At 41.8% G+C, this 15,476-nt stretch overlaps 2 protein-coding genes across 7 annotated transcripts in view; one reads left to right on the forward strand and one right to left on the reverse strand.

Moving 5' to 3' along the window:
* Positions 1–2,989, forward strand: part of SEMA5A (semaphorin 5A) — a 127,873-nt gene extending 124,884 nt beyond the window's left edge. For all 3 annotated transcript variants that reach the window (XM_035101278.2, XM_035101279.2, XM_060278165.1), the window contains exons 21-22: positions 921–1,132; positions 1,786–2,989. In XM_035101278.2, the coding sequence (XP_034957169.2) occupies positions 921–1,132; positions 1,786–1,905 (332 nt within the window). In that variant the 3' untranslated portion in view covers positions 1,906–2,989. The remainder of the gene's footprint in view (positions 1–920; positions 1,133–1,785) is intronic.
* Positions 2,990–7,179: 4,190 nt separating this feature from the next.
* The window catches only part of MTRR (5-methyltetrahydrofolate-homocysteine methyltransferase reductase), a 28,103-nt gene continuing 19,806 nt past the window's right edge, over positions 7,180–15,476 (reverse strand). For all 4 annotated transcript variants that reach the window (XM_060278168.1, XM_060278166.1, XM_060278169.1 and 1 more), the window contains exons 13-15: positions 11,919–12,011; positions 11,655–11,837; positions 7,180–10,013 (exon numbers count right to left, since the gene is read on the reverse strand). In XM_060278168.1, coding sequence (XP_060134151.1) covers positions 9,869–10,013; positions 11,655–11,837; positions 11,919–12,011 — 421 coding nt within the window. In that variant the 3' untranslated portion in view covers positions 7,180–9,868. The remainder of the gene's footprint in view (positions 10,014–11,654; positions 11,838–11,918; positions 12,012–15,476) is intronic.

The following is a 15,476-nucleotide window of genomic DNA, read 5'->3' on the forward strand; positions in this document are numbered from 1 at the left end:
ATGCTTGCTGAAATCTCCTCACTCCTTCCTTCTTGTGACTAACAGAAACAGAATACATCTTGCAAAATAGTAAAAATAAGAGTGACCAGGCACACCTGCTTACTTTGCATATGTTATACTTAAAGCAGATTTTTTTTAAAAAAAGTTCAGGGAGCACACAGCCTTACAGGAAAAGGTCCTTCAGTGGCCTATTACAACCACGTGACTGTGATTTGCAAAGAGGAGAGGAATGGCAAAATAAGACTCTCCAAGGCAGGACTAGTCCAGAGATCATCTTCAGTTCACCTCCAGAGTCCCAAAAGGAAGAGTCTTCCCACTCATAGGTTGCCATCAACCTTATCATCAGAGAAACCATCAATACCCATTTTGAGTCCTTAACCCAGGGATTTGTGCGTCTCAGAGGAGACTAGGAAAGTTCTTAAATGAGAGTCTGAAAATAGGCATGTAATTGCTGACTAGAGCTCCAGAAACAGTATTTACAATGTCTCAGAATTGGTGCTTGTATATCGTAGTGAAGGAAAAGGGGTATTTCAACCATTTAAGGAGAGTGTTTGTTTTCAATCCATGTTCAGATCCATACACCATTATTTTCTAAATTATGGGTTGAAACGAGGAGGCCAGAAAACAACTTTATTCTCCATAAGGGTCCTTGATACCTCAAAGAGTACTCAGTTTCCTTTCAAGGGAAAGTTGGGCCAGATTTGTACTATAAATTGTGTGCATTCAGTGTTAACATTTAAATGGTGCACCATATCAATCTAGCAAAGCCTACTAAAAAAGAAAGACCTGTATGCAGTTTTACAATGTGCATTTCCCCTGCTGTGCCTGTTTGCATGGTGCATACCAAGTGGAGGTCGTCTGGAAATCAATCAAATGTAAGCAACACCTGCTAACTCTGCTTTGTCTCTCCCACCCTGTAGAGTTTAATATGTTCCATATGACGGCTGTGGGGCTGAGCAGCTCCATCCTCGGCTGCCTCCTGACTCTCTTGGTTTACACTTACTGCCAACGGTACCAGCAGCAGTCGCACGATGCAACTGTCATCCATCCCGTATCGCCGGCTCCTCTGAATACCAACATCACTCATCACATCAACAAGCTGGACAAGTACGACTCTGTAGAAGCTATTAAGGTAAGGAATGGGGAGGGCTGGTGCTCCTTAAAGGTGTTCAATGTGCAGGTTCTCTTGACAATGACTGTGGTCCAAAAAGGGACTGCCGTTGTTATGTTTCATATTTATGGAACCAGTATTCTAACGGGTCAAACCTTTTTTTGTGGGGCTGGGGGAGAGGCAAAACCACACACATTATTTGACTCCCACGGAGACTACAGGAAAAGATTTCCACATGGAGACTTCCTTCTTGTCATTCTGGTGTCAATAAGAGTGACCTGTGAATAACAGTGTCTGCTGCCTCCCTGAAGGTGTTACGCATTTACAAATGCGTAATTTACAAATGCATTTACAAATGCATTTGTGTTCTTCCCAGTCTTCTTGTCCTGAACATCTTCTTGCTACTTCAGTTCTCTTTTTCAACCTCCTCCTTTGTCCTTTTAAATCTATATTTCTTCCAATAGCTTCCTCTTGCGCTCTAATTTCAACCTGATGTTGCTTTTCAAAAAAACCCAAACCCACCCCTTGCCATCTCTACCCCTCCTCCTCCTAGCAAATATTATAAGTATGCATATGTTTTAGTGATCAGTTGCCCTGCTTTGCGTATTATTATTTCAGTGGGAATGATGTGTTTTCTAAACTCTTCCTCCCCCCCTCCCTTTTCTTATTCCCAGGCATTTAACAAAAATAACCTGATACTAGAAGAGCAAAACAAGTACTTTAATCCACACCTCACTGCAAAGGCCTATTCCAATGCCTATTTTACAGATCTGAACCACTATGATGAGTATTAAGAGGGGAAATCTGTATAACTGACATTTGTCCCCAAGGCCTGGATCCTCAGACCACATCAACAAAACATCGACTTTTGTGGGTAAAAACATTTCTGAAATGTTTTTTTCAGTACAATATTTGTACTGTAGAATTAAATCATGGGGTCCTTTTGCATTGGCCAATCTGTTTTGGTCAACTTTCTGCCATCCTCCTAATTGCTAGAGACTGCCTAGGAGAAAACTTTTATACAACTGGGGGGCTTCCTCCCTGCCACAAATAAGATTATTGAATTGAATGATCCTGATTTGTATGGAAGCAAGTCCTTGCCACCTTCAATTCAAGGGTCATTGACACCTTCTTTGCTGGACACTTGGGACTCATGAACTTGTTTTGGACCTTGTGGAAACTGGGAATAGCTTATGGCAGGACTACACGCTACCTCTGGCTCAAGGGAAGCTGGTAAAAGAGGTGCTAGAGAAATGGAGCCATTGAGTGATAGAACCGATTAGGAAACGTGCATGCTTTGTCTGTTTCAATCTGCTGGGGTGCACCTGTGAAACGGAAGCAGGGGAAGACATGTCAAACTATTTTCACCTGTTACTAAGGATCTACTTCTGCCTGGTGGGTGGCCCTGCAATGTATCCGCAGAGGCTTCACCTGGATTGTTCATTAGGACATTCACAAAGCCACCAGAGCAGAAAGGTGGCCCCAGGACTGGCTGGCTAATCCATCACACCCTTTGCCTGCCTGCCTCCCTTGGGAGGAGATGGAAAGCACAGATGCTTCTATTTTTAATGGCTCTTTTTTATTATTCATCAAGTTAAAAACAGCGTAAAGTGTATTAAGCAAAGCATTATTGCAATAGTTTTGATGCACCAAGTGCGATTTCTCATCATGCCTGGTTATGTAAATAGTGGAAGTGCTTGATGACAAACTAGAGGAAATAAATTGGGGGTCCAAATTTCGTACCAGTTTCACTGCCCTCTTGCTGTTGCTTTTATCACTAATGATAGGTTTGCCTTTTTTCAAAGAACAACTACTATTCTGTTGCAAGGAATGTCAGAATTATTACATTAAATGCTTCAGCCAGCTGGTTTCACAGCATGTGTAGCTCAGGTGTATATGTTCTATTTGCTAAAGTAAATACCAAATATGTAACATTTCATAGTAGCGAAAAAGGAGAGAGAATGCGCACTTGATTCTTTAGCTCTGCACACACAAGACTGCTTTTGCCCTCTCTCCAAGCACACAAATTTGAAGCTCAGTGCCTCACCTTAAGCTAGAAACTCCATGCTTGTATTGAGCAATGGAGAGCATTGGCTCAATGGAAATGGTCTCTTATTTTGAGGGAAGAGACCATTGGCCACTGACACTCACAAGGTGGCAGTCAGGCCCTAAGAGGAAATGCAAGAGCTACAGTGTGGAAACACAAAGCATAGTGGATGTTTTTTTCCGTGCCTCTGTATAAGACATTGTGTTTCTTTCCTCAGATTCCTTCCTGTTTTTATACCTGGTCCTGAGAACACATTTCTTCCCTAAGAGCCAAACCGTTTGAGGGAATAAACACAAAGGCAGCTGCACAAATGGTTTCTTAATCGGCACTGCTTGAGACACGTTTACAGTTGCAGTACACCTTTTTTGTTAAGCATAACAAAATTCCCCTTGTTGGTTTTCTTAAAACAAGTTGGGAATTGGCTCCCCTCCCACACCTGTCCTCTGGGGTTCCCCACCCCCTGCAGCTGCAAAGCTGAGCAAACAGCACCTAGAATCTCAGGTGAGGTTACTGGGGGACATGATGGGGGGCTGTAGGACTGCAGCCATGCAAAAATGCCTTGGGGAGTCGAGTAGTTCATTAGGATGCACATTTTCATTTTGTTGTCAAATAAGAGCCAATCATCCTTTGTAGTTGCATAAAAAGCCTGAAAGCTCAAGGCCAGTTTTATAGGGTTCCTTCTTACTGCCCGCCACCACCCAACCTTTTTGCAACAGGGAACCGTTTCTACCCCTTAATTTACAGCAATGCACCTGATATTCATTTATGGGTATTCCCCATCTTGCAGTATTGATTCCCGAGAGATTTTTCTTCTTAACACAAAACGCAGGTACCATGACTATGGTTCTGGCCTAGTTTCTCTTCTAATCATATACTGACTTTGCTGATTCCCTCCAATCCAGTCTGAGGCCACTAAAAATTTCCAGTCTTTAAGCAAGACTGGTTGAGTTTTCAAGGCACTATCCTGTCTATTTTGGATTCCTGGCCAGGGTTAATGGGAATTTTTGAATTTTAACCATGGTTTACTTTAAGTGAACAGGAAATGTCATACCTGTTATGGGCCAGAGTTAGCTGTGCCTTCAACCATGGATTTCATAGAATCATAGAGTTGGAAGAGACCACAAGGGCCATCCAGTCCAACCCCCTGCCAAGCAGGAAACACCACCAAAGCATTCTTGACATATGCCTGTCAAGCCTCTGCTTGAAGACCTCCAAAGAAGGAGACTCCACCACACTCCTTGGTAGCAAATTCCACTGCCGAACAGCTCTTACTGTCAGGAAGTTCTTCCTAATGTTTAGGTGGAATCTTCTTTCTTGTAGCTTGAATCCATTGCTCCGTGTCCGCTTCTCTGGAGCAGCAGAAAACAACCTTTCACCCTCTTATATATGACATCCTTTTATATATTTGAACATGGCTATCATATCACCCCTTAGCCTTCTCTTCTCCAGGCTAAACATACCCAGCTCCCTAAGCCGTTCCTCATAAGGCATCGTTTTCAGGCCTTTGACCATTTTGGTTGCCCTCCTCTGGACATGTTCTAGCTTGTCAGTATCCTTCTTGAACTGTGGTGCCCAGAACTGGACACAGTATTCCAGGTGAGGTCTGACCAGAGCAGAATACAGTGGTATTATTACTTCCCTTCATCTAGTTGCTATACTCCTATTGATGCAGCCCAGAATCGCATTGGCTTTTTTAGCTGCTGCATCACACTGTTGACTCATGTCAAGTTTGTGGTCTAACAAGACTCCTAGATCCTTTTCACATGTACTGCTCTCAAGCCAGGTGTCTCCCATCCTGTATTTGTGCCTTTCATTTTTTTTGCCCAAGTGTAGTACTTCACATTTCTCCTTGTTAAAATTCATCTTGTGTGCTTTGGCCCAGTTGTCTAATCTGTTAAGGTCATTCTGAAGTGTGATCCTGTCCTCTGGGGTATTAGCCACTCCTCCCAATTTGGTGTCGTCTGCAAACTTGCTCAGGATGCCCTCAAGCCCATCATCCAAGTCATTGATAAAGATGTTGAATAAGACTGGGCCCAAGACAGAACCCTGTGGCACCCCACTAGTCACTTCTCTCCAGGATGAAGAGGAGCCATTTCAGTGTATTTAAACTCCTCGCTCTTGCTTGGATTGTGCTAGTGCTTCCTGTTGTGTTGCAACTGTGTCAATAGAGCAGAGGGATTTGGAAGCCTATTTCTGCTGTGGCAAAAGGGGTTGTCTGCCTCTTTCTGCTCACCTAACCTCTCCAGGTCCATGAATTGACAAAACTTTGCCTCAGCCAACAGAATTCTTCCATTGTCTAACTTGGGACATGCTTTGCTTGCTGGATACCGTCCACAAGTATTTGGGCATAGAACTGGCCTTAAGAAGTAACAGACATCCCTCCTACCTGAAAATGCAGTGCTGGCTCTCCTTGCCTCACCTTCCTCTGCTCATCAGTTCTCTCCGCCCTTATTTCTTGTTCCTTCCATCTCTCCCTTCTCTCCTCCAAGGAATACTAATGTTTTACACCCATGCTTAGGGTTGTTTTGTGTTTAGAAGTCAGCTCTCAACCCGTTCACTACCTGCAGAAGCCACAAAGCATGTTCCTCTTGCCACCCTCTGGGGAAAGGATCCTTCGCCAGAGCCCCTTCTCATAGACTGGCACAGGGCAGGGTTAAAGGCACAGCTGACACACAACAGCTCCTTTGCTGCTGCTAAATTGCCATGGAAACCCAAGTAGAACTTAGCAGCTGCCACAGTTAACCTGCCAAGTTTCACTCCTGTTCCTTCATGCTGCATTGGGGGAAAGGAGGGCCTGTTTTCCCTTGGAAATTTGCAGCCCTGCTATAAGGTGACTCCAACTATGCCCTCCTCACAGCAGTCAATGGGCACAACTAGCTTAAGCTTCTTGATTTCAGGGAGTGTACACTCAGAGTATGACTCAGTTGAGTTCAACTCAGTATCGTATTTTTGATAGTTCACTTAAATTTGAGGCTCTTTGTAATTAATGACATGGATTGTGTTTTCTTTAGGAAGCCTTTCTGTATCAATGCACCATCGAGTTCTGTACAGCCCCCATTGGCACATAGCTGCTAGGTGTGCAGATAAACATTTAATTCCTGTTGTTTCTGTTGGGATGTTTTCTATGATAAAACTAGTGTGGGGGCAAGGTGAGTCTCTCCCACAACCTCTTGCCTAGGACGCTTGAAGCCAGCTGAGCAGTGCCTTCAAGTATGTGAACAACTGTCTCCCTCCTTCCTGGAGCAGGTGTGTGTGTGTGTGTGTGTGTGTGTGTGTGTGTGTGTGTGTGTGTGTGTGTATGTGTATAAAACTACCAACTAAACATCCCCCCTAGAACATTTGTCTTGGCCTTGTGCACACAGCATGTACAGTGACAGCAATGGCCCAGTTCTTAAGCAAGGATGGAGGCTGCTTTGCCTGGAGCTACAAGAGAAGGTGGAGAAAGCCTAGCAGACTTTGGGGGGAGCCTGTGGTTGCTTTGGAAGTGACACTGCCTTTGTGGACTGCCGTGCCTCCATCACAGACAACTTGTACATTTGTAAATAAACAGATTATTAACAAAGTTATCCTGAGTCTCTAAGTCCTCTCTCTTAAGTCACATTTCTCTAACATGGGGAGAAGGAACACTACACTACATTCCAGAGTTATGGAATACTCTCCTTGCGAAGGTACCCAGTGAAAACAAGTGGGTGGGGTGTGTTAACGTCCACATTTTATACTTGGAGGGGGGGGGGAGTTCACTGCTTCTTGTTTTTTCAAATCCTTCTTTGAATGGTGATAGCTCCACTGAGTGCTACCCTGGAAAGTGGCAAAGGTGGGAGATGAAAACTTATGGCAATATTACAGAAGGAACATGTGGCAGCTGGAAACAAAGTGATCACCCAGTGAAAGCCAAAAAAAAAAAAACCCCACAAGAGCATTTCCATTTTTAAAATTCTATTACTGTAGTTCTTAACAGATGCAGTAATCAGCATCTATAAAAACTAGAGGTCATCAGAAATCAATCAGCTTTAGCGTCACGAGAGCCATAAACCACCTAAACTGACTGTCAGCAACACTTTTAAGAGCAATGCTAAAAAGGGAAATGAAACTACAGAATTCTTCGCAGGGGTGACTGAGCTGTTCCCTTAATATCTTCAGAAGTTACTCACATTTGAAATCATTATAGGAAGTGTCAAGGTAGATCCAAGCGAGTTGCCAGTTTTTGCACTGCTCCTGTGCTTTCAACATCAAAATGTTCTGCCACAAAGAATGTTATGTGCGGATTTCAAGCCAGTGTTAAAAGAAGAATCTGCTTTGTCTGCTTGCTTCCTGGTCAAAGGACAACCTTGCAACCCAGTCAAACAGTTCAAAGAAGATGAGAGAAACTCAGAACTGTTTTAGTTTTGAAATATTTATTGAAAATAAAATCAGTTTGCACTTTCTCACAAACACTGGGCATGTTTCAATCCAATTTCAACATATTTAACTCCCAACGATTTAAAATCATTATCACCCATATGCTCTAATTTCCATCAAAACAATTTCCATCAAAACAATTGGAATTATACTGTTTGCATTTAAAACCATAGCCATGCCTCGTATCCAACATTGCATGAGTCGTGTTCCTCTCCTCGCAGCCCCAAAGTTCTCTTTCAAAGGAGTGGCTATTGCTGCTTTTTGTGGGAGATTGCCAGAGTTTAACTATGCACTATGGGAAGAAATACTTTCTTTTGATTGTCTTAAATCTTCCAGCGCTCAACCATTAGTGATGTCCCCAAATTCTAGTGTCCCTGTGGAATGCTTCACTGCCTCTTGGTTCTAAGCACACGGAACAATTTGGTTCTGCTGAGCAAGTGGAGCCACCAGCACTGGATATGACCCCGTGGATGCAACTTCAGAGGTGAAAATTAGTGTACTGTACTGGAATAATTATTTGCGCCCAAAAGCAAGTCCATTGTTGAACTTGCAGCTTTACTCCAGGATCCTGACAGCCCATCCAGATGCTATAGTGAAAATAATTTGCGAAAATAATTTTGAAATTAAATTAAATTTAGGACAGATGTCCATTTAGCTCTTAAAACTCAATGCACAACCTTCTGTCAAAGACACTGAAGCAAAGGTTGATTGAAGGTTGCAAGGGGAAAAAAATATGGGGAGAAATATTTGACTTCTGAAACAAGTGTTAAACAGCTTGTGCATTATTACAGAAATTTATAAATATCTGACTTAACTAAATGTAAAATTTGCTTTTCTTCTCCTTTGGCCAGTAATAATAATCAATTACTAACCTTGGCTCTGGAAATTCCTGAGCATTTAGCCATAACTCATTACAGCTAATAAACTGGACTGTGGACTGTGGACATTGTCAAGTCAATGATCTTGTTGAGGATTCCACTATCTGAATGTCAGGCCAAAAAGCAGCCCATTAACCGACATTTCCCACTGTCTCAGATAGAATTGTGCAGAGGTATTGGATTATGCTCCTGGGTAATAGGAAGACTTTGGGCAGGATTCACCTAGCAAGTCCCATCAGTGCAAGCAAGCCTTGTGCAAGGGCTTCTGCTTTCACAATGGAGCTGTCCTCCATTCTCTCCCTGCCCCAAGACAACTGGCTCTGTGGAGGGGAATCGGAAGAACCTCCATCCAGCAGGCAGAGGGAGGAGGAAGGATTAGTCTGTCTGGCAAGCGGCAAAGACATTCCTCATAGAGCAACATATAATTGTACAGTGGTACTTTGGGTTACGAACTTAATTCGTTCTGGAGGTCCGTTCTTAACCTGAAACTGTTCTTAACCTGAAGCACCACTTTAGCTAACGGGGCCTCCTGCTGCCGCCGCACCGCCAGAGCACAATTTCTGTTCTCATCCTGAAGCAAAGTTCTTAACCTGGGGTACTATTTCTGGGTTAGCAGAGTCTGTAACCTGAAGCGTTTGTAACCCGAGGTACTACTGTAAACCCTTTAACTGTAAACTGGTCTGTTTTCTTGTAGCAACTAATCTGTATCTACTCATCAGGTAATTCATTAATTACAAAGCGAGAAACTTTATTTAAATTAGTGGTTTAAGTATCTTTTCTCATAGTGATCTAAAGCCAGTCCACCTTGTTTGTAACTTCTATGGAGTCATGTGACGGCTGCAATCCTATTCTCTTTTCTGTAAGGATATTTCATGATCGTCCTGTTAATCATTTGAAATTGATACAAAGTATCAACACTTTAAAAGGCTAATAAATAAACTATAAATAGTTTTTTTTATTTAAAAGACTGGGTTCCTGTACAATTTCCACCTCCATCCTAAGGTGCAAAAGTTGGGCGGGTGATCTCTAAGGAGGCAGTCAATAAGAAAACCCTGTTGCCCAAGCAGATATCTGCAGCAGACAGAAGTGGTAGAGACTACCTTATTTTTGAATGCATCTCCAGATCAGCAGAAGAGAAAGACCAGCACGTGTAGGATTGCTTTGAATATTTACTCCAAGCCATCTGACAACTTTTGCTGAGAAAATACCTACAAATTAAAAGGCACAGACAGATGGCATATCTGAAGAGTTCCTTTCATTGTGCAAAGTTTCTCTGAAATGAGTGATTCCAACGGTGCAGGCGAAGTAGGATGATATCAATTGGGTATCAGACAAGAGGACTTGTGTCACCACCGACCAGCAGATGCATAAAAAGGTTATCCATGGCTGAAAGAGATCGAAAGCTCTTCCCCCAGATCATCAATGCCAAATGGACTAGGCCCAGATGTCTTGCAAATATCTCTTTTCTTCTCTCAACAGAGCAAGCATCTTCAGTGCTTCCAGTTTATCAATTCCTCTCTCAGAAATTAAGATATCTACTAAAGCATCATTCACATCTTTAGCCATATTCTTTGCATCTCTGAAAAGATGGGGGAAATCATCATCAGTCAAGCAGATAAACCACTATTGTTGATGGAGGTGGGGTCACTTTCAGACAATTATCAGAAAGAGAAGAGTACAATGTGTGTGCGTGCACACACATAAAAGAACTGGTCACGTCTTTAAAGTCAATTGACTGGTCAACCGGCCATGTATTATCTGACATATTGTACTGTATAAAGTCAATCACACCATTATAAATTGGCTACCCCCTTTTAACTGCACACCTGAAAAGGCAGAAGTTTTTGCTCTGCAGCCCTACTAGACTGAGTATGTATAAATACAAATTCTGTTTCCCTCGGAATTTGGAGTATAACAAAGGTTTAGACTTTTGAATTTAACTTGGTAACATTTGAGCTACATGAGGTACAATCTGCTAGACTGAGAGGTTCTCCTGCCCCACTGGAATGAATGGGAGTTGTTCAAATGTACTGCTATGCTTTTGCACATTTCCAATCCCCCCCCCCCAAATACAGCTTGTGCAGGAGAACCATCCAGTGGATTATGCCCATAGGGCTTTATGATTCACACAAGTCTCTCAATTAACTACATTTGTACTAAATAAATGCTTAGAAGATCTGACCCATGTTTAGGCATTATTTCATCTGCCAAGCATCTAAGCTAAAAGAGGGGCAGTTACCCGCTGGATAGAATAGGGCTCTTGAGATGTTTGAGGTTAAGTTGCTAAATAGCTATTGACCTGCAGGGAGATTAGATGCTGCAAAGCATTTGGCACTTGAAGGAGGTTTTCTCGCCCTGCGCCACAAACTGCTGACTTAGACCTTTCTACACTCAAGGATATTGGAGGCGTGGAAGCCTTGATGAGAATAGAGGTCATGGCTCAGTACAAACTCTGATAACGCTAACGGAATGCACCTCTTACAGCCTTGAATTCCACATCTTGAACCACTGCATTTTCCTTTAGGTTAACAGCCTACCCAACCTTCTCAAAGATCCCTCAAATAAGATTTATGCGTTTTATAGACACAAGGCACCAGGTCCAGCCAAAGTTCAAACGCTTCTAAATTCTACTGATAGGTGGGTTTATGCATATTCTCAGATTCCCGCTACATAACAGGGGCTAACCATCGAGATGGTAATAACCATGAAGTTTAGGTTAGCATATGCAACTCAAGAGCAGCTCCACTGGGTGAGATCATGTCCATGTAAAAACGACACCAACCGGTCCTTCTGTTAGTGCCAGGTGAGTGGAGATTATGCTTGTGTCATCAGGGCCTTTAGGGTACTAACATGGCCTTGTTATTTCTCTCTAACGCCTTTGCTTGCCTTCACTTGCACCCTGGCTGGCTCTATTGTTTTGTCTCAACAAGCCCCACCCAAAACTTGCTGCCCTCCCTTCCAGTTCACTTTTCAGCTTGTTAAGAAGCTCTCCAGGCAGCTCTTTCTGCCACCCTCATCTTCTCACAATCAGCGATGTTATGAAACCGTGCCTACAGGGAGTATTCTCTTCAGCAAAAGACAAACCAACCCACCACCACACCTGGGCTCCCATTAATTTTGTTTTCTCATCTTTTGCTCCCAGCTCTTGCTAATCTAAAAGCAGTTAACGTTTCTACAAGTTCTTGCAAATCCAAGTTTCATAAAATTCAGCATGACTCACCCGCAGACGTAAAAATACCCTTTTTCCTGCAGCAGAATACTGCTAACCTCTTTACCGTAAAGCCGAAGGTTATCTTGAACATATTTAGGAATGGCAGCTTCTACCGCAGCTGGGGCGTCTCTTGAGAAAGAAACCTTCAGGTGAGTTAATGTGCCACTTTCAGCAAAGCACCTGAGCTCCTCTCTGGAAGATAAAAGTTAAGGATCACTGCAAGGGTAAAGCTGAGGGGGCTGAGAGGGAAGAGAGCACATGGAAACAACTTACTGGAAGAGGTAATCTTTGACCTGGTGGCGACAGCCAAAAAACAACCATGTCTCTCCAAATGTCCAGTCTTTGTGATCTTCTTGGAGCTTCTGTCTGAAAAAGAATTTTGAAAAAAATTGCAACTTAAGACTGTGCATGCCCTGAACTTAAAAACAGCAGCAGCAGCAGCAGCACAAAACAAAGCCAAGTTCTGCATCCTGTATTACAGCTCTGTCCAACCAGCTGGGGCCAAAACATCAAGATGGCACCCGTTGATGGAAGCCTGCATTAGTTATGCTGGCTTGCATTTATTTCGCATCATTCATTCTGGCTCTGCTTCTCATGGGACGGGTCAAGAAGTTTATCTTCAACACTCTTGACTACCTGAAATTCTACAGAGCCCTATAATCAGTTCTGAGATTTCACCACTGTCCGTAACATCTAGCCAACCCCCCTTTCTTGTCATGGGGAGTGTGCACATACAGCCCTGATTTTAATTATCTGCACTAAGGGCACACTTCAAATCTAGTTTCCACTTCCTCTGTTCGAGTGGAGAGTATTTGTGAGCACTGTTATGAGTGGGTTTGCTGCTGATCATGGCTGTTTGAAAAGATCCTTAATTCAATATTCTGTGCTACAATACTGCAATTCAGAGAGATAAGCACCTAAGAAGGAAGGAGAAGGAGGAGGGAGAGAGCTTAAGAACTCAATTCAGTGGCATCTTATGGACAGTGGATCCAAAATGCATACAAAATTCCTCACTCACATCACTAGATGAAGTCACTCAGTGTGCAATGGGCTGAGCTGTACATATCTAGGTGTCAACTCCATTAAAGTAAACATGGAGGCCACATGCAGGGTATAAACATGCATATATAGCAGCACAAAGGATTCTGGACCAGAGTGTGCCCACTGCTGCAAAATGTGAACATCCTCCCTTGGTCTCGTAAGTTTCTAGGCCTCATGAGGACAATGACTCTGCTGCTTATAGGTCTATGGATGAAGCCAGTCCAAGAGGGAGCCATGTGCCTAGTCTAACAGCAGTTCACAGCAACACCTTTTACACATGTTACTTGAGGGTATGCTGCAGTGACATGAAGAATCAGAATGACCATTAAAAAACCTATTCATAGATCCTCTTGCAGGCTGGAATAAGAGAACTCCCCCCTCCCCCCACCCAGTAACTAGAAATGATGTCCTCATTTCTTTAAATCTATTTGAAGAAGATTTCTGAAGTAGACATGAGGCCTGAAACACCTTTCTTTTCATCCTTATTATTTTATCTGTTGCATTTACCATTGGTAAACAAACAAACAAACAAACAAACCCCTGTGTTGCAAACAATTATCAGTAATATCCAAGGCAACACGATGACTACGATGATTTATCATTGGGACAAGGTGGTCTGAGCAAATTACACCAATCCTGGCCCAACGGCAATGGCTGTCAATTAATTTCCAGGCATCATTCAAAGTGCTGGTTTGACCTATGAAGCATTAAATGGCTCAGAACCGCAACATAAAAAACTTAAAAAGTTTAAACAAACATATGCAAAAAAAAAAAAACAACCAGAAGCCTTTTCTAGCCATTTTGACAGATGATATTCCAAATGATAAGAGGGTTTACCTGTATGCAACAATTGCAAAAATTGGAAGGGGGAGAAAATTCCAACCAAGGAAGAATGGCAAAACAAATTACTGTATGTGAATACCTAGAACTAGCAAAGATGACAGAGGCAATCAGGAATCAAACAAACCAAAACTTTAAAACTGAGTGGAAGTGTTACAGAGCACACTTAGAAAAATACTGTTCCCAAACAAAATCTCTAATATGCTTTGATTAATTTTCGCAAATTAGTTACCAGACAGATAATGTACATAAGTGAGATCAATGAATTAAATTTGAAAAAGGACAGTTAAAAAGAAAAACGACCCGCAATGAGGTGAAGGGAAGTCTTTTTGAAAGATGTTAAATTATTCTGGTTTTTCTTTATGTATCTTATTATGTTTTGAAGAATGAATCAAATAACTGTGATAATAAGTAAACTTAATTAAAATACTGCCAAAAAAGAAAAAGAAAAAAGGAAGGACCTTTATGAGTCCCTGACCCTGGAGAGCTGCTGCTGCCAGTCAAAGCAGTCAATACTGGGCCGGCCAGCCAGTCTGAATGAACATAAAGTAGCTTCCAAACTTCCTTGAAAGCAGCTGAATTGTTGCCATGAACAATGCTGCTAGTTCCAACCTTTAGGGAACACTTATTTATTTCGTTCATAAAATTTCATAGAATCATAGAATTGGAAGAGTGTTATATAACTCTTTAATAAATGATGAAAATAAATAAATAAAATTAACTTATGTCCTAACTTTTCATTAAAAATTGCCCAAGGTGTCTGTGACTATTTAAAAGCCTGGTGAATGCAAACTCCCTTCCTTGGGGTTATCATATTCTCCATTTGCACTACTTGATATTCGCTCAGCACCAACAGTGGGCTCACAGTGGCATTATAACTCTCAAATACTTTCTATTGTAACTACATCAAAGTTTCAGCCTACTTTAATTCACAGCTGCTACACGCTGCTTTCAATAAAATACTCAAGCCATTGCAATCATATGGAATAAATTAGTCACAGCAGCTTGTTAAATATCACATTAAATATCTCATTATTAGCATTAATGATAGCAAATCTGTTTCCCCTTCATTCTGGAAGACAGCTTCTGGCTGTCCCATGTAACGATTTCCCAAGAATTTATTACCCAGTTTAAAAAATAAATCATTTGGCTTCGCAACAATTCAATTTCATGCTCTACATACAGATACGTCTCTAGATTATTTCCCCTATTACTCTACCCTAAATTACAAAAACCAAGGCAGCAAGCTGACACTTTAAAATCATGTTAAATCAAATGTAAATTTGGAAAAGACAGAACTGTAAAGATGAGAGTCAAATGTTGAAGGCAGGACGTTTGGTACATGCACAGCTTAACTTCAACAATGATGATCTTCAAGCCTAGTTCATGTGCAGTAAAAAAATAAAAATCTACACCCCCTACAAGAAAACATGTTTGGTGTGTGGAAAGCAACAATCCGTTAGCCTTAATGCATTGCTTAGAACTACTGAACTGAATGACAACAGGTCAAAATTTAAAAAAAATGGAATGTGGAATTCTGCATTTCAGCCCTTCCATACATCTGTGGACATAATTTATTGCTTAAAGTATACAACATTCCCATCAAGCCTTCATTCCGTGACCTGACATATGTCAGATAAGGTGGTGTTGACTACCTTTTTTTAAAAAAGCAATTCATAAAACTAAAGAGATATTAATTGAAGGCAAGGCAGCAGAACATGACCAGCGGCCGGCAACATCCCATAGAGAATAACACTGGAGACGGATTCACTTTATGCTCCAATCTAACAGACTCCACATTATTTATTTAATTCATTAGATTTATATATTGCCCTTATAAGATCTCAGGGTGGTTCACAGAATAAAATACAGGATGTAAACAAGTAAAACAAAAAAGCAAAACAACCCCCTTCTTTTATAGTCACATCCCTTCAGTATGAAAAAAATCCT

The sequence above is a fragment of the Zootoca vivipara genome, chromosome 8 (assembly GCF_963506605.1).
Source record: "Zootoca vivipara chromosome 8, rZooViv1.1, whole genome shotgun sequence".
Lineage (NCBI taxonomy): Eukaryota > Metazoa > Chordata > Lepidosauria > Squamata > Lacertidae > Zootoca > Zootoca vivipara.